This window comes from Colossoma macropomum, unplaced genomic scaffold (genome assembly GCF_904425465.1).
Source record: "Colossoma macropomum unplaced genomic scaffold, Colossoma_macropomum, whole genome shotgun sequence".
Taxonomy (NCBI): domain Eukaryota; kingdom Metazoa; phylum Chordata; class Actinopteri; order Characiformes; family Serrasalmidae; genus Colossoma; species Colossoma macropomum.
In genome coordinates this window covers 13,438,699-13,462,832 of record NW_023494798.1, presented here as the reverse complement: position 1 = coordinate 13,462,832, position 24,134 = coordinate 13,438,699, and the positions used below count along the sequence as shown (strand labels likewise).

Here is a 24,134-nt window from a genome sequence, read left to right as displayed (position 1 = left end):
CTGGTTGACCTATTCCTAGATTATAGAACTGTGTAATAAAACTTTGCTGCTTCATTTAAGGGGTTAAAATATCCATTATCAGCATGAAAATTCATTATTCTTCAGTCATTCATCAGAAAGGTCCATTTTTATCAATGATTTTGTTAAATTGAGTCATGACGTTTAATGGGGTAATTATGACAGCTCTATTGTTTTTTGTGTAAAACATTTGAATGTGTCATAAAATGGATCAGCTTTGTCTCCTTATGGACAGGCATGTGTGTTTGCTGTCACTGTGTGTGTCTTTGTGGGTGTGTTTTGTGTGTGTGTACGTGTGTGTACGCATGTGTGTATGTACTCAACTTGGCCTCCTGATGTGAGATTGGAATGAAATCTCGGGGATATTAGATTAGAATCTTTTGTTTGCTCTCCAGGTTGTTTGAGTGTTATAAGGATTTCAAGATGTGAGGCATTTACGACTGGGGTGAGCGAGCGAGGAAAAGAAAAGGGGGGGGAGAGAGATAGAGAGAAGGGAATTGTTTGGATCTTGCAGCCTTTTTTCCAGAGAGTCGTGTTGCATACTTTTACAACAGCACAATGCATGTTGTCTTTTAGCCTGCCCACGTCATTTTTCACTTGAATGTTTTTGAAGACTGCAGCAGTCAGCGTTCATCACGAGCCTGCACAGTGGCTTTGAGCCCAAACATGAATGTTCATCAATCAGTAGATAGGGGCTGTAGCAGATAGCCTGGTCTCTAAGGGTAATCTACTGCGCTGTGTGGAAATAGGCTCTGGAATATAAGTCAACAGAAACTACACAGTATTTATTTACCCCCTCATGGCAACACTATCAGGAGCTGGGCTGTGCCTAGTGTAAGGGGCTCAACGTAATGGCGTAATCTAGTCTAAATGATGTGGCTTTTTTATTATGAGCCATTTCAGCCTCCAATGACTCCACTGTTTTGCCAGCTTAACCTTGAAATAAGCTGTTAAAAGTTTGGGGACACCACTTCTTAAAAAGTTTTGAAACAATGAGCACATCTCTTTGTTGGTTTGCAAGAACTTAACATGTTAAATAAAATGTTTTGATTGTTCAGATTTTGCCATTTTTCTGTGCAAAACCTGCAAATGTGAAGGATCAACTGACAAAAGTACAACCTTGGAAACAATACCAAACCCCACACATTTTATCCCATTGTTGTGATGTCAGCACTCAAACCTTTCAGCCATTTAAACCACCTTCAGGCCAAAAGATTTAAAAAACAGTAGTTTGGAAAAGAAATCAAATCATTATTTAGGCCAAACCTACTGTTCATTAAGCTGCAAAATATACCCACATTAGCGAATAGCTGTTTATGTTAACGAAATCTTTGGTGGTATTTTCATTCATTATTAAAAAGTAACAGCCTGGGCCACTTTTTGGTGCAGATGCTAATGTGGATCTGTGCATTTCCTAATACACACAGGAGCTTTGGTTATTCAGACCTCTTGTGTGTATCGCGTGCAGGATCCTGTGTGTAAAAATACACCCCATTTGCACAGGTTATCATTTCGCCTGAGATTTCCTCCCCTGCACAGTGATGCCAGTAGGCTAATCCTTCCGTATGCTTTGTGAAGGCTGGTGCTGCCTGTTTCTCTCTCTCCCTCTCTCTCTCTCTCTCTCTCCCTTTCTCTCCTCCATGCACAGCTCCCTCGCCTGCTTGCCTTCTACCAATGGAGCCATTCATGCCGGCCAGGCCACGGGGTTAGGACAACAAATAAAGAGCCAGCCATGCCATTAAAAATGTATGGAATGTCCAACTGTTGGTTTAGTGTTTTAGCAAGCCTCCTCTCAAGGCTGCCGAGGGGGGTGAACAATACCCCGTTTGAGCGGCGGCCACTCTGAAAGTGCCCGTGGACGGCCCAGGCCTAGGAGAGCGGGCGGAAGAGGTGGTGGCAGTTGTGGATGCTGACACTGTTTTTTTCTCTCTTTTTTTGACTTTTTATTTTCTGGCTGACTTTTTGGACCCAGCAATTATAAATTCCCGCATTCTTGCCATAAGGGAGTGGGGAAGGGGTGGTTAGGTTGTGATTTAGACCTATTGACCGGCTAAAATAAGGCAAAGAATTTTTTTCCCCCCTTCCTCTCCGGAGGAACATTGACAGTTGTGCGCCGAGTGATGGCCGGGGCAGTATTTTTAAAACTGTGAAGAGCCAACGCATTCTTCTGCGCCTGTAGAATGCACTGTGAGGATTAAGTGAGGGGCCCACGCAGCCCACCTTCTCCAACACTCACCCCCTACTGAGAGAGCGGCACTGTTTGTGTGTGTATGTGTGTGAGAGACCAGGGAAAAGTCAGAGCTCAAATTTTTGATGTCTTCATTTTAAAGCTTTATGATATGGAGAAATTTGCATGTTGTGATTATATTATCTACCTATTGCATTTACAACTAAATTCAGTTCAATATTTATCTATATACAGCTTTTTACAATGGACGTCATCACAAAGCAGCTTTACAGAAAATCTGGGTCCAAACCCCAAATGAGCAAGCCAAGGGCAACAGTGGTTAGGAACTCAGTAAGAGCAAGAGAAAGAAACCTTGAGAGGAACCAAGGCTCAAAAGAGGAGCCCATCCTCCTCTGGTTGACACTGGATAGTGAAGCAATACAAAGAGAGCAATATGGAAAAAGAATAAAATTTAGCAATTAATAAACAATACTGAACACAGAAAAAAATGAAAGAAATGATCCTGTCACTGGAGAGAAATTAGATTAGCCAGTGATGACTGATGACTACTGTTAGAGGCCTTTCAGAGTAAGAAATGAGAAATAGATCTATTACAGTCTCTTTTACTATCACTGACTGCTGTTTAGAGGCCTATCAGAGTATTAATGTATCTTACAATATATTAAACATTTTTGTGAATACATAATAACTATAAAAGAAGCCAGAAAACATGGTAGAAGGTTGGTTTGCAATTTGTTTTTATTGCATTGTTTGAATGCCTTGATTTGTCCCAACACTCACAGAAATTTATGTGGTACCTTGATTGGTCAGGGTTAACAAGGTACATTGAAATAATGGCGCCATCAACAAGCTGGAGACAAAACAGAACATGATGTTTCAGTGTTGAAGAGCCACGTTAATAAGCGTTAATAAAAATACAGGGGTGTTCTTTTACTCCAGCTAAGAAAATTTGTTACTGCGTGCACAAATTTTTAAAAGTCTTATATTTAAACAATGTTATTCCAATATTAAACGTGTTCTTTATACATGTGTTCGAGGCTGGTGACTCTGTATAACTGCTGTGTCTGTGGCCATTGTTAAGGAAAGTCTGTCAACAAGACATCTTTTGAGAGCCTAGCGCAAATTTACACCTAGTTTTAAAAGGTGGAGAAAAATATGAATTAAGTCGAGCAGAACATGTAATCAGTGGCATGTATAATATCTCCACCCGTCTTTTGTGCAATGCTCCACGTTTTGCGTGATCCTCCCTCAATGCATGTGCATTCGGAAGAGAAGTGCATTTTGTGTTCTACCTTGCACACAGCCCTTAAACTGCACAATCTGTAACTGTTTTGTATCTGAATGGCCAATGTTGCGATACTATTGTGCCGTCTTACTTCATCTATCTATACCTGTTTACTTGTCATTTGCTAGCGTATGCCAAACTGAGGTCTTGGAGGGCCACCCATGCCAAACTGAGGTCTTGGAGGGTCATGACTCTTCAGAGTGTAATGTTTTCCTGCTTCTACCCCCATTTCAACTGCTGAAGGCCTTTGTAATTAGCTGATGAGTTCAATCAGGTGGGTTTAATGAGGCAGCATGCTGAACTTCACGGTGCTGTGGCCTTCCAAGCAGTCTGACGCCACTGTGTTATGCTAACAGAGTGGATGTATTTGCCACAGAATTGGATTTTGAGTTTCCTGTTGTTGCTGTTCTCTCCCCTCTCTCTCTCTTGCACTTTTTCCACTGCTCAAGCCAAGCAAAGATGATGTAGCAGCCGTCTTAGGAACGGGTGCTGCAATCAAAAGAGTTGAACGCAGTGCAAAGTTGTCAGCCTAACTCATATTGGCACTGGCTTATTTTTAGGTTTTTCCAGAACACCATTGCCATTTTCGAGACTTATTTTCTTTTTTTTTCCTCACTCATGTTTGCTGCTTGTAAATGTGGAAATATTATTCATTTGGACCAAATAGGATCCATCAGCAGAGGGAACGGAGCTTTCCACTTCACAAAGGGAGGATTTTAATCTGTGCTGAAACAAGCTATGTTGCTCCAACTGGACTGTGAACAAATTCCGTGATCTGTAAGGCCACACAGAAAAAACGTGGACGGTGGTTGCTTAGTGGAAACGTTGCTTTATTTTGGATTTATCCTAGGCAGCGCCAAATTATGCTATTTTCCATGTTGTGCTCGACTTAGAACAGTTTGTCGAAGTGTTTGTAGTTACTTTCTAGAAAGTGGAGGGTGCAGAAAGCTATTTAGGGACAATTCTTAAATGAAATTACCTAACTAATAAGATACAGAGAGTGCGAGAGAGTGAGTGAGCGAGAAAGTGAGAGAAAGAGCCAGACATGGCATGTTGGATTGGCTTCAGAAACTGCACTCCTTCACATTTTCACATGCTCACAGACGGCCGCGCTGCGCTCTCTGATGTGATTGGTGGTGTGACGAAACACACCGTACCTGTGTTATTTTGTTATTTTGTTACACTTTGATCAATCGGTGTGTGGAAAGAAAGACTCCCTCTGAGACGCAGCCTGCAGCCTTTGAGGCCAGCGGAGCGGCAGGCACACACGGTTGACCCATAGCAGCCCAGCGCATCATCTCTGGGTCCAGAGCGCTCTCCAAATGTAATTACAGGCCTCAATGGAGAGTTTGTGCTGCCCTTCAGTGCCCTTTATTGAGGACTTTCCAAACTCACCACACACTAGGCTATTCACAGATAAGGAAGGGATATTCCTCTGTGATTATTGTGGGCTTAGTCACAGTTTTATGTAATAAAAGGTTATTGTTATAAATGTGGATCGTGTGTATACTGGGTGTATCAGTGTTGCAGGGCCTCTTGGGTCCCCTGTAACATTATAAACCGTGATGCCCTCTTCTTACTTTTCGCTGAATTACTTCCCACTCATAGCTCATTGGAACAAGCAGAGATATTCTGTCAACAAGGTATGAAACTTTAAATCCACGTACCACGTTTGTGTTTGCAAATATAAGACGAGATATTTTGTTGTCATTTGAATTGGATGAAAAGTTAATAGTTGCATAACAATGCATTGGCACTATTTCAAGTTGTATATGGTCTTCAGTGTAATGGTTTAACAACATGAAAAAATGCTTGATTTGCTGTTAACTAACCAAAACTATTACTAATATCATAAGAATAACAAGAACACAAATATAAATTACAATAATAGTAATGATTTACGCATATAGCAATTCAGCACAAAAGGTAATGTGCTTACTTAACATGCACATTGGTATAAACAAATGCTGCAACTATTCTAGATGTTTTATTTATTTCACATGTTATTTTGTCCAGTTGTCCTAATTTTGTCCAGTTGTCCTAATGTTCAGTAGTGGAAGCAGTGCGCTCACTACTCAACCTCCAGTTCCGCCTACGAGCACAGCAATTGGCTCATGTTTTATTGGCTCCCTACCAAAACACCTTCATGTATTAGGGCGTGCTTTATGTAAATTATATGTAAATTAGGTGCTGGAAGGTTAGCACTTGATTTCACGCACTGAAGCTGATTCATCATTTCTGCGCAAATCCCTGCTTGTTTCCAAGTTGTACGAAAGTTTCACATAGGTTGTATCATTTAATGTTAATCTGCACTCTATTACGCAACTTTGATAAACAAAGAACAATGTGATACCGCAGTGCGAAAATGTGTCAATGTGTTGTGGACAAAGGACATTTTGTTAATTAATTATCAATTATGCAATTGCATTGTTTGAATATCAAAATTGGCAAACAATCAGCTCCAACAACTCATTCAAGTGCTGTTCCTGACTCCCAGCTTTTGTGTTAGTAAGTTTTCGTTAGCAACAACATGATTATTTTCATCATCTTTAAAATTTTGTCCAAAATGTCATGAGAACACTGAATTGTAAACACAGCATTGTGAATAGAATTTCATACTGCACTGCACTAAATGTAGTTAAAGAAGGCTAATTATGCCTAATTTGTAACGAAACATGCAGTTGTTCTGTGGTCTTTATTGAGTATTGTGACAATACTACATTTGTCACATAAATTATAAATTACATTATGAATATGGTCATATTGCCCACCCATAGCTCAGTGTATCGTTACACTTCTAAAAGTTGTTCTTGAGGGTGCTGTCTTTTTTTTGGGGGGAAAAAAACATTCTTTACATTTCAGCAAGATTTCTGTCATTTCAAACCAAATGTAAAAATGTTGGAAATGCAGAAACTAACGATACATAATGTCATTCATTCTAAAATGCTGTATATCTATTTGTAACAATTCTGGATATAATGAGTTTTTGAAAAGAATAACAGCAGAACTTTAATGCGAAACTATTTGTCTAATAAAGGTAGTATTAATCATATTACAGCATTGAGATTTCTTAAATATATAAAACTCAACTGCAACATGTCATGATTATTACACATTTTTACATTTACATATAGATAAGTATGTAATAAATATGTAATAATCATATGTTTACCAAAATGATGCTACTTCTCAATTTCTCAAGGCTAACTGGACGTGAATGTGTCCAAATACATGACTGCTGTTCCTCTCCTTGGCCGCATGGCTGCCCATGAGTGTGTGGTTGTGAGTTGTTGTGATTGAAACAGAGCACTCGGACGGCGGCGCCCTGACAGAACACATTTTCCTCGAGCGTATGCAATCCGGCAGGCCGATCAATAGTCTGCCATCCGCTGAGCCAAGTGTGTGTCCTTCACCTCGCAGACACGCGCTATCTAGATACACAGCATTTGTCTTAAAGCAACTCATTCTTACACTCTTACCTGAAAGTGTATCTGCTGTGTTTTATTCAGCTGTCAGAGTGCATTGCCTGCTTACTCACAGGATGTATGTTTGGATTGGAGCGTGGATATAGGGATTACTGTTCCCACTGATGAACTCATAAGGGCTTTCTCAGTATGCTGTGGCACACCTGTGGGACATGCATGGGGGGAAAGCATGGTGTGTGATGGGAAGTGTAGTTTGCGTTTCTGTGGTTGCTCCAAGAATTCTGCACAGCTCTCTGCTTGCACTGTTGGCAGTAGAACAGTGTCTGGGGTTCCCCTGTCCCTCTGGCTCAGTCCACCGCTGGATTCACCTGTAGAAATGAAAAGCCCTACTCATTCTCGCTGTCACAAGAAAACATTATATTTCCAAAATGGTAATCTTATATAAGGATAAAACATTGCTAAGCCTTTGTAACCCAGGCTTATTATTCAGTTATCTTAAAACTCGTTATTTAGTAATTGCTATAAATTATTTGGTAACTAACTTATGGACTGACCTTCTGAGTTTGATTATATAGTCACTATACATATATATATATATATATATATATATATATATATACACATATCTATATATATCTATATATATATATATATATATATATATATAGTCACTGTCATTTCCCATGACAGTGACTATATATTCCTTCAGTTATGATGAAAACAACAGGAGACCTGATCCTAGGTCCTAAAAAGCTAAGCTTTGAAGCTAAGTAGCTGAGTCTGAGTTCCTCAAGACAGGATGGCCTGCTTGTTTCTGTGGTCTCATGTGTTGAAGTGTGAACAGCAGTGTGTGCTGGGGGCCGGGGTGAGGCCAGACCTGTGCTGGAGGAGCCAAGAGCTGGGCTTTACATGAGGCCGAGGTGTGAATCTTATGGTCATCTTACCGAGCGTCCAAGTCCATCATTAACACTATGGAGCCTTAGAGCGAGGATTAAGGCATTGGCTGAGAAATTCAGTCCCAGCCTGCTTGATTTCCCTGGTCTTCTGCAGTCTGCACTGTTTGCTGCTTATGCTCTTGGGTTCCGTTTATTGGTACGGCTGCACAGCATATCGTTTATCAATCGTTATCACATATTTTTGTGCTGTGTCCACGCTGATCTGTAACCACATAACATCAAGCATCCACAGCTGAGTTTTAAAATATTTTAAGACATATCACAAGCATGAAAGACAACAGTACCATCACAGCACTTTTGTTCATATCATGCATCCCTGTTAATGGTCCTTCATTAAGTTCTGCAGCTTTTCAGGTTGGTGTAAGAGTATATGGCAGTGATTATGAGTCTTGGGAGTACACCTACACTGCATATTTTAGTATTTTCTGGTGTAAGTGAGCAGTGAAAATGCTAAACACGTGGGAAAACTATACTATTTCACCACTAACAACGTCCAATAAAAGTGGCACTCCAGCCAGAGTAAAAAAATGATCCATTATTACATCTGTTCACCTTTTACATGAGCCTGGTTGTTTCTAGTAGTGGTGGTTTCTAGGGTGAGATTTTCTGGTTTAAAGTCTAGGTAAACTACGTTGTGATGATGTATCTTGAAGGTGTGAGCAATTATTGAACGATTATCGGCTTTGGAGTGGACACATGAAGGCAGGATGTTTGATTTTTTTTTTTCACTAACTGGGTAATTCATAAGTAGGCCATATAACTAATGGTACTTCTAGGGAGCCAGATGTCTTGTCTTTATATACGTTTATAGCATATCAGTGGCTATGCTAGCAGTCAGGATTTACTTATTGCTGCACTTTTGACATATTTGCGTAATGCATGCTGAGTGTTGTAGTGAGAGGACATTAAGGGACAAAGACAAAACTGTGAATTCTGTCATATCATTCAGGCTGAGGTATGCAATGGTGTGCTAGAGTGTTACATGACATGACAAATGGCATATGAAATTCTAGTTTTAGGTTGGAATAATCCTTATGGTTACACAAATGTATCAGTATTGCTGAAAATCCTGCTCCAGAATCTATAAAAAGTTCTCATTCTGTTGTGATCCTGGCAAAACAGCATTGATATTATTTAAGATGTTGTGAGTTTCTGCAGTTTATGTGAGATAGTGGACAATTGAGAACTTACAATTGATAACTGACAGTCATATCAGTCAGTAAAGGACTATTTAACTGGAGTCTGTTTAATTATTGACCAGATTAAATTATATCAGAAGATATTAAGGGTTATCAGAATTTTCGGTACTGGTGACAGAATGTTCACACCAGTCAGACTCTAGTGTGTGGCAACTGCTCTTGTCTGTGTTCAGATCTTTGTGCGGTTCTTTTACTTTGGCCTGCTTGTTTGCTCTGGTCTGTGCTCACTCAGGCTTCCTTAATGTCGCCGAAACACATTACAGGCCCTGCGGAGAGAGAGAAAGAAAGAGAAAGAAGGAGGAGGGAGAGAGAGAGAAATCCATCTGTGTGAGAGTGCAGGGCCGGTTAGTGCGTCTGGCTGATAGAGCAGTCTTTGATGGCAGAGATAGCACAGACGCCAGCCTAAATGCGGCCTGTTAGTGAGTTGTAAGTTGCCCTGTAGTGATAGTTGTCTAAAAAATCAGAGCCGTACCACGTCGGAGGAGGAGAAGGGGGGGTTGGGGGTTAGGGGTTTGGAGGGGCCCCAGCTTGCTATGTTTATTATGGTTCAGTTTATTATGTTTCAGTTTTTCCCACTCAGAAGAACCCTGTAGTCCCCCAAGAGCAGCCTCACTGTCCAGCCAGAGTAGGAAAAAGAATGCTCCGGTCTGTCAAGAGTGGCGTCAAAAGATGAATTCTGTCCACTATAAAACTGCACTCTTTCTCTTTCCTCTCCCTTTCTCCCTCCTCTTTGCCTTTGCCCCTCCCTCCCTCCCTCTCTCCCTCTCTCTCTCTATCTTTCTCTCTCACACACACACATACAAACATGCTGTCTGTCTCCCCCTCTGCCTGTCAGCCCGGTGGTAGAGTCTAATAGCTGGAGGGGAATCTAATCCTTGGCACAGGATAAGAGACTCCAACTCCCCCTCCTTTCCATCTCTCTCTCTCTCCCTCTCTGGTTAAACACAGTGGTAACTCTCTCTCCCTCTTTCTCTCTCTCTCTTTCTCTCTCTCTCCGAGTAGCGGAGGAATGAGTTCATCTTTTCAGAATTCCCTGGATTAGAGGGGGGATTGAAAAAGAGAGGGATGTGGGCCTGCAGTTTGGTGGGAAGAGACGACAGGCCCTCTCAGCTTTGCTGCTGTTTGCCTCCCTCTCTCTCTTTCTCACTGTCTTTTGGTTTCTCGCTGGATGTGAGTTTTTACCCCGGGGCTGTTCTTTTCTCTCTCCGCTTGTTCTCTCTTTTCTTCCCTGCATGGTGCTTTTAAAAGCATTACTGGATAATAAGAGTGGATTGTCATTGAAACTCTCGAGACCTTTTTGTGTACTTTAGAAGTAATTACTCCCAGCTCACCCTGCTGAAGTGCTGGGGTGGTAGAGTTGGGGCAGGAGGTGTGGGGGTGGTCCCATCTTTAACTCCTCTGCCTGTCTCTTTCTTTTTACTTCTTTTCATGTTATCCCACTGCATTAAAAGCCGTCTGTCTGTAGGAACAGGGAGAAGACATGCGGCATTAAAACAGTGCACTTAAAAGTAAAGGTTCCTGAGTGGTTGAGACGCATGGTTCTAGGAAAAACCTTTAATTGGTATAGAATCAAGACTTTTTAGACTTTATGCTTGCACATCTACAACACTAATTCTTTAAAGAAGCATTCATTGAAAGATTCTTTGGGGAAGTGGTTTTTATCGTACCCAAAGAACATTCAGGAGTGTTCCAGCATCATTCATGGAAAATTAGGTTCCTAGAATTGTGGGCAGATGCCAATATGCAATATTTAAAAGCGCATATCTGCTGGTTTATGTATTTATTAAATACATCATCAGATATCAGTCTGAAATATCAATCAAATCTCTACTTCTGCCTAATGGCGAATATCTGTTGATACCGATATGATCCCGATATCATCGTGCATCTGTAATGTCCCATGTTCCCGCCTTGGCCCAGAGAACCTATAAATGCATTTTATAGGTTTATAGGTTATAAACAAATGAGAGTTCATTTATTGAGATGCCCAAGGACTGAACTTGGAGACTGTACAGTATGATTTATCTACAGTCCTGTCCACTCATAACCAACCGTGATGTCAGAGTCAGCGGCATGCCTTGCCTTTGATCTTCCTTATTGCTCAGTGAGAGGACAGACGAGGAGAAGTGAGTGTATAGCTCTGGAGTGGTTACCATGGAGCACTTTCCTTGTTGGTGAACAATCTCGCTCTTTGCCCTGCAAAGCACGGGATGAGAAAAGAGCTATGAAATGCATTTGTTTACCCAAGTGATTGTACTGCAGTTTTAACAAGGCATTATGTGCAAGCGTGGACATTCAAAGGGAACGCCTTTGGGCATGTGTCAATGTGTGTGTGCGTGCACACTTCACTTTTTGAAGAAGTTTACCAATGAAGCAAAACAAAACACAGGGAAGAAAGAAAAGGCTGCTTTCCAAATAGTGGTGTGTATACTGTGAAAAGATCCAGTGCCATTTGAGGTAGTCTTTTTTTCCCCCCATCTTCAACTCAGACAGTCTAAAAAGTACACTGTTGACTGATCTCAATTGGTCACGCTCTCAAGTTATCACCTTTGATCCACTGTTTGAGTGCAGTTTGCTAACACTGTTAAATCATCCTGCTCTGACTGAAAGCTTTAATGTCAATGCGTTTCACACCGCAGCGTCACAAAGCCCTTCTTCAAAGGTTTAGCACTTCTCCACGCTCTTTGGGTCCAACCTGAAGAAGAGTCTTGGGCCGAGTGCTGCTTTGGGATCAGGTTCTGTGATGAAGTGCATGGGAACTACTTAAAACTGATCTTGTGCTATTGCATTATACATCTTAGTTGCAGCAAAGGTAATATGAACGCTTACAAACAGGTCGTAGCTGAAGTTTAGGGATGCTGAGCATCTTCTGTATATGCATATGACATTGTCTTGGTGAGTGCACACACTTTAATATGTTAATACACTAAACAGACTAAGCAAGCATGCTAGACTAATTACAGATATTTACAGAACAGGTATGCAAAATGTAAAGTGTTTCAAACAAAATAGAAGTATGACAGGGATAGTAAGGATATAGAGTGTTTACATATTTCAGATTTGAATTTTTTTTTTTATTACCAAATTTTGTCTAATTTCACTCGCCAGCTAGGTCTCCCCATCACACGTTGCGACAAGGCAAGCACACACTTGCTCTGAGATACATGAAGCCAGCTACTGCACCTTTCTCAAACCACCAGGACCACATCATCAATGGACAGCTCAGCACTCTCAGCACTCTTGGACGAGTGAGGAAGGAACTCCAGGGTGGCTGTGGCATCACTATAGATTGAATTCTCAATATTCAATATTTAGCCCTCTGACAAAACAAGCCCTAAGAATCTCAACCCAACCTCAATTTGTAAACGACTTAGGAAAAAAAAGCCCAGTCATTTGAGCATATGTGTCTCTCTCTGAGTAGCGTGAGTGTTGAGTTGTGGAAGCTGGGAAATACCACTTTTTCAGACTTACTTTTCAGAAACTCTAGATTGTAGTGTATACACAAATTAACACAATCTTTCACTTTTTCTGCCCAGGGAAAGCTGAGAAAAAAAAGAAAAAATACCTGAAGCGCCTTTTATGATGTATGTGCCTTTAACATCGCAAAGAAAAAGCAAGACATATATTCTCTGGAAGCTCATGCTTTCTTTCTCTGTGTGGTGGGCACATCCTCCAATAAGCACAATACGAGTAAAGTCGTATGTACGTCCTTGTGATGAGCTCCTGAATGCAGCATCAGGCTGAGTGAGAGTGTCTCTGCTGACTGCCGGCAGTGTGTGTGTCTGAAAAGACTGACATATAGAGGAGACAGTTGTGAGAATATAATGGCGATAATAACACCTGCTACTTTCCTAATGGATAAACGGAGCTGTTGGGAGGTGGAGGGGTTAAACAGATGCAAAGTGGTGTAATTGTTTCCAGCTTTCTTTCCTTGCTTTGTGTGTCTGCATGTGTGTGTGTGTGTGTGTGTGTGTGTGTGGGTGCATGTACCCACAATCTGCTCTGAAATGAGGGGAACACACAGCCTTCCAGAAACCACACAGTTATGTGTTTTGAATGCTCTCAAATGGGACATCAGATGTTCCTCAAAATGGTCTCAATTACCACTAGAGAACACTCAGAACTCATATTCATGTTCATTTACTTAATCAGGTAATAGAATAGGGCATGTGAAGTTTGGCATAAATAAATTAAACAAATTGTTTTTTATCTCATGCATAAGTTTTTGACTGAGCATGTGATGTAGAACCATAGAATGAACCAAGCAGTTAACTGAAAAGGGTGGAGCCTATATGTGGAAATAACTATATATATAGCAGAGATACTAAACATGGGGACATTTCAAGCTGTGTGGGTTATTGTTCTGTAGATCAGCTGGTGGTATGATTTGCTCATGACATGCAATAAACGAATGTTCAGCCGTGTTTACATTTTGAATCATAACAGTGTAAAATATGTCCTTGATGGGCTATTGAACCCGTGATGTCCATGTGTAATTACCACGTGCTAGAGTGTCATCCAGTTCCGCTTATGTAACTTTTCTGCTGTAAGAAATTTTCTGCTGTAAGAAAACCTCGTAACTCCATTTTTTCCAATTGTTATTTATTAACTCCATTATTTTTTTTTAAACCACAAGCTGACATTCACATTTCTCAACAAATGGACTGATAGAAATGGTCTAAAGGTTATTTTTATGTCATTAACAGATCTTAAGTTCTCCTGTAAAGTTTCCATTTTTTGAGATAAGAGGTTTTCTCACTGCAGTGACTGGCTGAGTTTCAGCACCTGTGCTAATCTCAGCAAGACTTGGGAAAGTACAGTGCTGTCATTAACAGTGACTGGAGCCATAGAGCCGTCTGCTTTGACTGCTGCTCAATCTTCATACCCGTGCGCCCCAAGTGCACTTTGTATCATTAACTGAGAGCTGCTTGAGTGCACTCTGACTCTGAGTGTGTGAGTGTGTACAGTGGCGTGTGCGTGTGTGTGAGACGGTGGTTCCTGCGCTGGCCCGCTGTCAGAGCGTCTCACTGATGGCGGTCTCAAGGGGGAGGCGCAGACAGGAACTGTGCATCCTGCTTGTTTTCAGCATGCTGATGTGCATTTTCCAGCCCTACCTGGCCTCTCAGAAAGGCAGCGGAACGGTGCGTGTTCGACTGCGAGAGAGAGAGAGAGAGAGAGAGAGAGAGAGAGAGAGAGAGAGAGAGAGAGAGGGGCCAAAGAGCCTGTTCTGATTATGTCCAAACAGAACTGTGTGTACTGAATGAACGAGGGGTGGTAGCAGAGAGAGGGAGATAAAGCAGAAAAAGGAATGAGAGATGGAAAAAGAGGGGCAGAGAAGAAAAGACAATGAGAGAGAATATATGTTTCCCTCTGTATCTCTGTATGTCTGTATCTCTTCACTTTGTTTCTGTCTCTCTCTCTGTACACTGACACACACTCACAGAGCAGCACTCGGTGAGACGTGGCCCAGCCAAAGCACACATTTGACTCCAAAACAAAAACACAGCCTGATATTCTCTTCAACTCTCACACACTCAAAACACATAGAACAGTGCACACACACACACACACACACATATATACACAAACATGACACGGTTAGGTAAAGTCATGGCCCCCTGTGTTGTGCATTACCATCCCAAGCTAAACATTAAATAGGCTATTAACCTTTGTTCTTTACACCCCTGCAGTCTTAACTCTCTTTCTGCTCCAGTTCTATGCAAAAGTCATAGACCACCCTACATTATTATATTTCTAGTCAAAACAGCCATTAAGAACAAGTTATTCATTTTTCAGGAGATATTTCTGAGCAGATTAGATATAAGATAATCCACATGAGTTTCCAAAACTGGAGTTCAAAAAATGATTAAAATATGTAGAGAAAATGGGACTCCTAATAACCCTGCAGGACCTGGTAGACCACCAAAACTGTCACCATCAGATAAACTGCACTTAAAGCTTTCATCTCTGAGAGAGAGGAGAAAATCAAGCTCCACTCTTACTTCAGATCTGAAAATATCCACAGACTGAAAAGATGTGTAGCTGTCAAGAAGCTGTAAGCTATATGATACTCAAACTTATTTAACATGTCTGACCATTTGCTATTCAGCACTGACTTTCATGTATAGATTCAACATGAAGCTGTATTCTGTGTTACTGCTCCTGCAAAGCCTTCATATTTAACACTGTGTTCTGCTAAATTGTGCGTCTGCACTGTGCACACTGCCCGTTAGGCTGTGGCCATGTTCAAAGCCTCCAAAATGATAGCAGCTAGAGGGCTGTAAAGGCTGTGGAGGAGGGAAAAAAGCTGCCTTGCAGGCTAGCGCAGGATCTGAGGAATTCACTAATGGTAACATTCAGGGGCCCAGCGAAGAGGGGCCATTTTAGTGTGCTTAGTGCTTAGTGTGTGTGTGTGTGTGTGTGTGTGTGTGTGTGTGAAACCACACTTTTACTCCCACACACACACACACACACATCCAGCTCCTGTACCGCAGGCCAGCTCGCATGGCAGCACTAGTCACATTCCCCCTCCCACAATAGAGCTGTAGATCAAACTGAACAGGCCAGAATGTGCTTTATATATAATGCATGTGCAAGTTTTGCGCTGCGTATTTTATGCTAATGAGACATTAAATCACCAGTGCATGTGCATATATAGTACTGTGCAAAAGCCTTAGGCGCCTAAGCACATGATTTAAAACCATTTATGTTGGAAATAAATGTGTTTGTGCACATAAAAACAGCATATATCATTAGAATAAATGCAAATGACAAAACAAAAATGCATAGAAGTAATAAAAGTAAGTAAACACTAAAAATAATTGCTTGTTTTCAGAAAAGTAGCTGATATCTTGTGAACTAGTTTGGAGAATAAAGTTTAGTTCCTCATCATATAGATTTGTTAAATTCCATCACCAGCACACCTGATTTAACTTAATAAAGGATTTCTTGCTTAGACAGCTAACTAAGGTTAGTTTGATGATCTAACCCTGGATTTTCTGTCTCACGATGGTGGATCACTTTTTACCAGGCTACATCATCATGGTAACTAATGCTGCACGCCAGACCTGCTCTACGGCAGATTAAGTTCAGGATTTCAGATTGCGCTCAGGGTTGTCAGAGGCAAATTTCGCAGGTGACTTTTTTCTTTGTGACATCTGTGAGGTTCTTCACAACCTTGTGAAAAAGATCACTTTTTAGCAGAGGATGCAAGTCATACTACACAGATAGTAAGAATGTAAAGCTATCAATACACAAATAAGCACTAACATGGTGGCAGTCTAGACTGTGTTGCTTTTTTACTGTTATAACTGCTTTACTTCCCACATATTCATGCAAATATTTTCTCCCTTCTTAGAGGGATAAGACACTTGACTGCTCCCCATGTTTCACACGATTGGCTGTTTGTCATAAACATCATGCTTTCATGTGCACGTGGGGCAAGAATTAATCGTAGCTGACAGAGAAAGTTGATAACTGCCTTTATAAAATGAGTTAACTGCTGTTGCTTTATTGTAATATCAGAGTTTTTCTGAGCAAGTAAATGTTTGCAGACCAGATAAGGTGTTTTTAAATCTAATTGTCCACAGCACTGTTTGTGTGTGTGTCTGGCCTATGTGTGTGTGTGCATATATTTGTACTGACTGCAGTGTGTGTATCTGCTCCGCTCCACCTTAAAGGCTCTGGGTAATGGGCCAGGGCGTTCATTAGGGCCAGTGAAAGGAATGGGGCCACGGAGCGGGCTCTTTAAATCCCCCTCTGCCAATAGACTCTCTGAAGCAAAATAATGGCATCACTCTGTGTGTGAGTTAATGGGAGCTGATAGGGCGAAGCCTGGGGGGTCAGGGGGTCGCGAGCTTGGGCTAAGTTGTCAGGGAGCTGAATGCCGTCCCCCTGGCCCGCAGCGGGAGCAGAGAGGGAGGGGACATTCACTCCCCCCCCCCACCACCACCCCCCTTCCCCACCACCACCTTCATCCATTCACTGGAATGTAGAGGGAGAGGGGAGAGACAAGCAGAGAGCAAGAGACAGAAGGTCAGATAGAGAAGCAGAGAGAGAGAGAGATAGAGATTTGTTGTAGAGTAAGGACAAACCGGATATGAGCTCATAACCCCCCCTGTCCCCCAGTAAATGCTTTCACGTTCAACAGAGGAAGACCAAAGAGGCAGAAATGTACACAAACTCTGTTCAATACAGTCTCGTGGAACATGGAAGCATGCGTGCATAGTGTGTGAGGCGAAGTTGGACGCGTGTCCAGGGAGTTGTAACTCACTGGGAGAGCGCAGGGCTTTGGCACTGAACACAGTCCACAGACTCGGACTCCTCCGCCATGAAAACTGAATTAGGGAGCTGATTTACAGTTGAGGTGGGCTTCTGGATCTGCTCTCATTCTTCCACTCTTACAGCTCTCTACAGGTGTGATCCGCTGCTGGTGTTTCAGTACTAGCCATTCGATCACAAACCAGAGCAACCAGAGTTAATAGTTCAAGGGCCCTCGTGCTACATTTTTATTGTATTTTACTGTTTTCTCTGAGTTGGTTCTGTGCACAAAAACAGCCATAATCTATTTTACATTACCATTTTATAACCTGTTTTGATCCCTTAAACGTAAGCAAGCTGTTTTTGTTCCAGTGCTTTTAAAACTGATATATGTAAATGATCTCTGTTCTGATTTGTCCTGTATTTTGCCTCATTCAGAAAGCAATCGGGGGGTGAAACACTCCTTATAACTTTAACAAGAACATGTAGCACTAAACCACTGTAGGCTGAATAGTCTAAAAACATGTATCTCTAATATAGTTTACAAGAGAAGATAAAAACTTTCTTTACTTTTGATGTAAGTAATTTTGTGGCATTTCTATCGGTTCATTCATCATGAACTTTTCACACAATTTAAAGAGCCACAGCTTTGTTCAAATGATGGAGAAAAAAAATGGAGAGTTTGGACAGCGATAATGTTGAAATGTGGAAACAAAAACTAATTCAAAAGGATCCATCTTGTGGCTTAGTTTTCATATATGGACTTGGGCGGGAATGGTATGTTTTGAAACTTGATTGCATACTACATCAAACTTTAAGAAAATATGAGGAAAATTTGTTTTTCATGATATGGGCCCTGTAAATACCTTGCAAACAGCATTGTTCAGGAGGCTTTTGGTGGAGGGTGGTATTTTTTGGTTACATAATTCAGTAAAAAGGTTTCATGGTTTTATGATGTAAAGGAAAATGGATGCTTTCATGTCAGAACTTATGAGTAAAAATGAGATCTGAAACCTTAAAATGGTGCCCTCTTGAGGCGGTGCAAAAAAGTGCATCGTCATAAGTCAACTACAGTCTTGAGTTTTCCTGCACGGACACCTCTGATTAAGGCCATGAAAGGCTAATGGCATGAGACTGTAATGTTATAGCAGGCAGAATGTGAAACTCGGTCTGTACTGGAAACCACAGGTCTAGTATCTGTAGCGTGGGCACATATGAACACTCAGAGAATTTAAAAGCATTTCAAAGCATTTGACATTTCTGAACACTGTCCTCTTTAAAAATTCTAAATATAGTTGATCACCCAAGACATGATTGGTGTCTGAAGTTTACTCACTTTACCTTTGTTTTGTAGCAAACCCTATGCCAAATTGTCACACACTGGCTTAAAACCATGGGTTGTAAAGTAATCTCAAGTAGACTTGCTTATGAGTTTTATGACACTGTATGACATGCTGTTACCTATTAAACTGAGATCATTACGGCGTCCTATAAATATATATAAATACTAATAGCAGTTATCTTAAAGTTTGAATTGTATCCCTCCTGTCCTTTTGTAGATAACCGTATGTCATAAAATACCAGCAGTGATAAGCTTCCCTTACTTATTAGCTATGGAGCAGGAGTAAAGAAGGAAATGTCAGACCCCAAAGTTGCGTTGTTTATTGATCAACTCTGTTGGTGGGAAGGGGGATGCTATATGTGTCTGAATGCTATGTGTCAGTTGCTAAGCCATCTCCCTGTCTCTGTCTTTCAGACGCCAGCCTGTCGCCGGACGCCCCCAAACAGACGCACTGGTGCAGCGTGGCGTACTGGGAGCACCGCACACGGGTGGGCCGCCTCTACCCGGTGTACGAGCCCTCCGTCAGCATCTTCTACGACCTACCTCAAGGAACAGGCTTCTGCCTGGGCCAGCTGAGCGGCGAGCGGCGTAGTGGCACGGCCCAGCGCACGCGCGGCAAGATTGGCTACGGCCTGCTGCTCAGCAAAGAGCCTGATGGCGTGTGGGCCTACAACCGCAGCCAGCACCCCATCTTCGTCAACTCGCCCACTCTGGAGGCTGGGACGGCCGCTCGTGGCCTGCTGGTGGTGCGCAAAGTCATGCCCGGCTACTCCATCAAAGTGTTCGATTACGAGCGCTCGGCGCTGCTGCTGCGACAGGGTGCGGAGCCAGCTCTACCGGACGGCCCGTACGACCCCAACAGTGTCCGCATCAGCTTCGCCAAGGGCTGGGGCCCTTGCTACTCGCGCCAGTTCATCACCTCCTGCCCTTGCTGGCTTGAAATCCTCCTCAACAACCACAGATAACACAGACAAAAAACAGACTTGGCCTTGGACTTGAGAGATGCGCCAAGAGACTCTACGGATCCCCACAAACTATCCCAAATATCATCTACTTAGATTTAATATAAAGTTTTATATATTATATGAAATATATATTATACTTGTAAATACTGGAGTCATTTTTACAATGTAATTATTTATGTATGGTGCAATGTGTACATGGACAAGTGGAAAAAAAACGGGAAATGCACTTTGGCTTATATATATTATATATATAAATATCTATAAAGATAAAGAATCTTTCAATACCAATTTGAAAAATTATACAGCAAAAATAGGATGAACCTGGTTTTGGTGTATAGTTTTCATATATTATTAATATCCAGACAAAAAGCTAACACCATTCACACATTGATAATAAAGTATTCGCATTATATGTCTTGAGATGCTCAATTTTCTGTTCAAACCTCACCTTCATCACCACAATCGACCCTTCATGATAGTGCAGATACTTTCAGATCCAACTTTAGGACATTTTCGTTTGCATGATCATGGTGACCTGCCTGTCCGAATGTATGCACAAAGAGTGAAATTGTGTTCTACCATGGGCTCCAATGTGTCTAGCTGTGAAGTAAGCACTGTGAAAGGACCCCTGCAGCCATACTTGTCTAACTCGCCAATGGTTGCTTTGGTAATCCCTCTCTTATTTGTGAAGACTAGAAAGAGTGTCTGTGTTGTAGTGCTGACCACTATCACTGGAAGGGCATCATTCTTTAGAAGTGTTTGTACAAGAACACTCAAATTCTTAGCAGATTAGCATTATAAACTCTAGTTCACTGTTTCTCTCCCTCTCTTTCATTCTTTTTCTTCTTTTTTTCTCTCTGTTGCCCTCCCTTATGGGAAGAACTGAAAAATAGCATATTTTCCAAGACTTTAATTTCCTTAACCTCTGAAAATGGAGGAAGAATTTAAACCCTTGAACATGGCTTCAAGTAAATCACTGCTCACATTGGCATCCCTTCGTTTACATCGTAAGCCTCTGGAACTAAGCTATGCCATTTGGTCAACATTTTTGAAGTCTTAACTTCAGTTATTTTTGGTTATTTTGAGTCTGCATTCTTTATTATAGCCTAGTTAGGCCAAGATCTATCTCCCATTTCATTCCAAAGTGCATAATGCGCCTCCATGCACCTCCAGGCCATCAATCTTGCCTCCTGCCACCCTGATTGGCGGAAGAATGGCTGCAACCAGAGTTCCTTATGGTCCTTGAGAGCCTGAGTGGCCGATGCTGAGGAGAGGGGAGGAGTTCGGTTTAGAGGGACGAGGCCTGGCCCAATTTCCTCGTCCGCAGCTCCGGCTAAATCCAGCCTGCATGCCTGCTGAGAGACGAACATCCGCGGCGGCCGCAGTCCCGGTTTTATAGGCCCGGCTGCGCTTCTCCTTACAATGAGTGACCGGGGAGGAGGCGGTGGCGGCTCCAGACCAGCCGCACTGATAGATCCCCAAGTGTGCACGTGTTGAAACCAAGGCTTTGGGGAAGGCCAACGCAGGCCGCGGTCAGGCTGGATGTGGCTGAGCTGGCTTCCTTTCTAATTGCGGGTGTTGCTTGTCAGACTCGATGGAGGAGAACAGGGGGGTTAAGGAGGGGGGTTGGCTGTGGACCCTTCTGCAAACGTCCAGCTCACATAAAGCAATAATCTGACTGTGGTGCCAAACAATGCTTTCCTTCAACGCGTTCTGTTTTTAACAATAACAGTGCCAGCTCTTCGAGGCAAGCACTGGGCGAGGCCTTACAGTAATTTACTGTCAAGTCCATAGAACACTGGTTCCCAATTCTGGTCCTGGAGTATGCCATGTATATTTTTGTGTTTTTCCCACTTTAGCACACCAGGTCTATATAATTAATTAACAACCCACGTCTGTGTTGAAGTAGGTCTCTAAGATCAAGAGAAAATTGCTAAAATGTATTGTATCTATAGGATCTATAGTGGTCCTGCAAGGCCAGTGTTCACAACTACTGAGCACTATTTGAGCTGGATTAGTTTTACCAGGGAGGTTCTGTAATGAAATGTCATTTGGGATATGGGGTTTGCAACAGATAGGAATGGATTCAGTGAATTGAAACGTCATTGCCTGGATGTTCATGTCAGAATTACGTGACAGGCATCTCGCTCAATAACAACAACAACACACTGCTCAGCCTTGTTTTTCACTAGTTATTTTGTTTGCCTATAGTTCAGTATCAGTTGAAACAAGACAAATTACATAGGAAATTCACTCTGGAAACATTAGTTTTACAAACAAGTAAATACAGATGTTGCATATTCAACTGAATTTAATTCATGGTTCTAGGTAAATAGGTAAATACTTAAATCACAGCACCTCTCTCAGTAAAACCAACTCGAATATGGGTATAGAGGTGTACCGTGAGGATACAGTACTGCGATCGGCAGGGAAAAAGATGCTCCGTGTCCTGCCGAGAGTATGACTGGACCGCTTAATTGAAACAAGTTGAGAAAACATGACCCGCGCCCTACAGTCTGTTAACGTGCCCCGTCCTCAAAGGTGCTGGAAGTTCTGGCTAAGAGAGGGCCTACCTCCCTGCCATCTCATGCAAAGCAGAGTGCTCTGCAGCCGCGGTTGTTCTTCCCCCTCCAGAGCCTGTGTGACGCCGGCCCCGTGCCGAGTTCAAACGGCCCAGAGGAGTGGCTCCTCTGCTTGCAACTGGGGGCCATTATCCTGTGCTTTTGTGTGCTAGCCTTTATGCGATGAGGGCCTGGATGAGCGCTGGGGGAAGAAGGAGCTGGCAGGCCGCTCTACTAGGCAGAACTAGAGACCCATCCACATAGTGCACAGATTACACAAGGCACCGCAGCGGGTACGAAAGGGGGCCTAATTAGAGCAGGCTTGGGCAAGGTCCAGAAAGTGGGAGAGAGAGGGAAAGGGAGTGAGAGAGAGGCCTGGGAAGGCGCCCTGCTTCTCATAGTTGTGGCAAAGCTGCAGCTCCAGCGTAGAGCGAGGGAGGGAGGGAGGGAGGGAGGGGAACGGAAAAGCCATGTAAGCAGCTTTGCGAGCGCTCTGCTACCTCAGGGATGGTATTGATTAAAGGCCCTTACTTTAAGGCTCTTGCTTCTAACAGCGTCTAGGCTGCCCTGGACTGAACAAGGCCAGACCCCGACGCCATTCTGTTTACTTACTTGGGCGCACACTAACTGGAAAAGTTTGCCGAAGTTCATTTATTTTGTCTTTCTAAGTGACCACACATAGTTCTTCACAGATGGCAATACAAAGATTTGGCATAGAACTATTCCTTGTGTGCCAGATCACTGCTTCTGACCATAGATCTATTGTGCTGAAAGGGGTCTGCAAAGCTGCTCTTTTTCTTCAGCGAGTGCCTTGAGAGCCTGACGACTTTTTAAAGCACATTTCAGAAACCTTGTGATTATGGCCTCTGTCCTGCCAAAGCCTCACTGCATTCCATAGACTTCAGATTCCAGGACGCTAGTCCTCCTCCTGCCTGCTGTACTTGGATGCACGCAAGACAGGGGCCTAGTAAGTGTACAACTCGTTAGACTTTTAAAGAGTACAAGTCAAGCCACTTAATGTCTTTTGCAAAGCAGACTGAACATGGTTAGGAGGGGCTCTGAATAGATCTCAGTGGAATGGCATGATAGTCAGTGTAGGACTAATGAATGTGGCCTCTGCATTGAACTCTGCTGAAGCTTTTGGCAAACTGGGCCACTGTTATGGATGGGCAAAATGCAGTCAGGCACAAAAGACCAGTTTCAACCTGCTTACAGAGAACAACATGGATAATGGTTTCTTGATCATTCTTTTCCGTGTTTGTGTTCTCATAGGAAAGAAAAATAAAATGAGATTGCGAGTATCTCCTAGATAAGGAGATAAGATAGAAGGGCCATTGAGACTTTTGCTCAAGTCTCCTGCTGCTTAGGTATTTCTCCTAAGAAAAAAAGGCCCACATATCTCACGTCTGTCTCCTCTTGAGTTTTAGTAGAGATTTCAACGAAGTCACATTGTGCTCAGATTAGCTAAGATAGCACTCATTTTTATCTGCAACTAAACTCTCTTTTATCTCACCTGTTTCTCGTGTTTCCTGTTTGTCTAATGCCCCTTTTCCAAAAAACATTTAGGAAAATCTCCATTAAGTCTCCAGAGCCATCAAAAAACAACGTCTGAGCAATAGAATTTTCCTCTGCACTATAAAAAATGGCTCGTCAGAACAACCTAAAAAAATTACTTCATGTGGTAACAAGTAAATTAACTGGAGAAGCCTGAACTTCAATGGCCTGCTCAAATCTCCAGATGGCTATTTTGTCTTGTGATTCAAAACGTCTGACAGTTCAGAAATCTGTTTCATTCAACATTGTTACAGATCAATTGTAATTCTAAATTTGTAACTGCAACATTTTGGGCATTTTTCAAACTTGTTGGCAGTCTATGAACAAAACACTGAGCTTTCCTTGAATGTCCTCATGAGTCACAGCAGTGCGTTTACTGTTC

General features: G+C 42.3%; 1 protein-coding gene across 1 annotated transcript in view; it reads left to right on the top strand.

Annotated features, from left to right (window-relative positions):
* Positions 1–20,049, top strand: part of smad6b (SMAD family member 6b) — a 39,979-nt gene extending 19,930 nt beyond the window's left edge. Inside the window, exon 4 of the mRNA XM_036585268.1 lies at positions 19,087–20,049. Within this exon, the coding sequence (XP_036441161.1) occupies positions 19,087–19,637 (551 nt within the window). The 3' untranslated portion in view covers positions 19,638–20,049. The remainder of the gene's footprint in view (positions 1–19,086) is intronic.
* Positions 20,050–24,134: the final 4,085 nt, after the last annotated feature.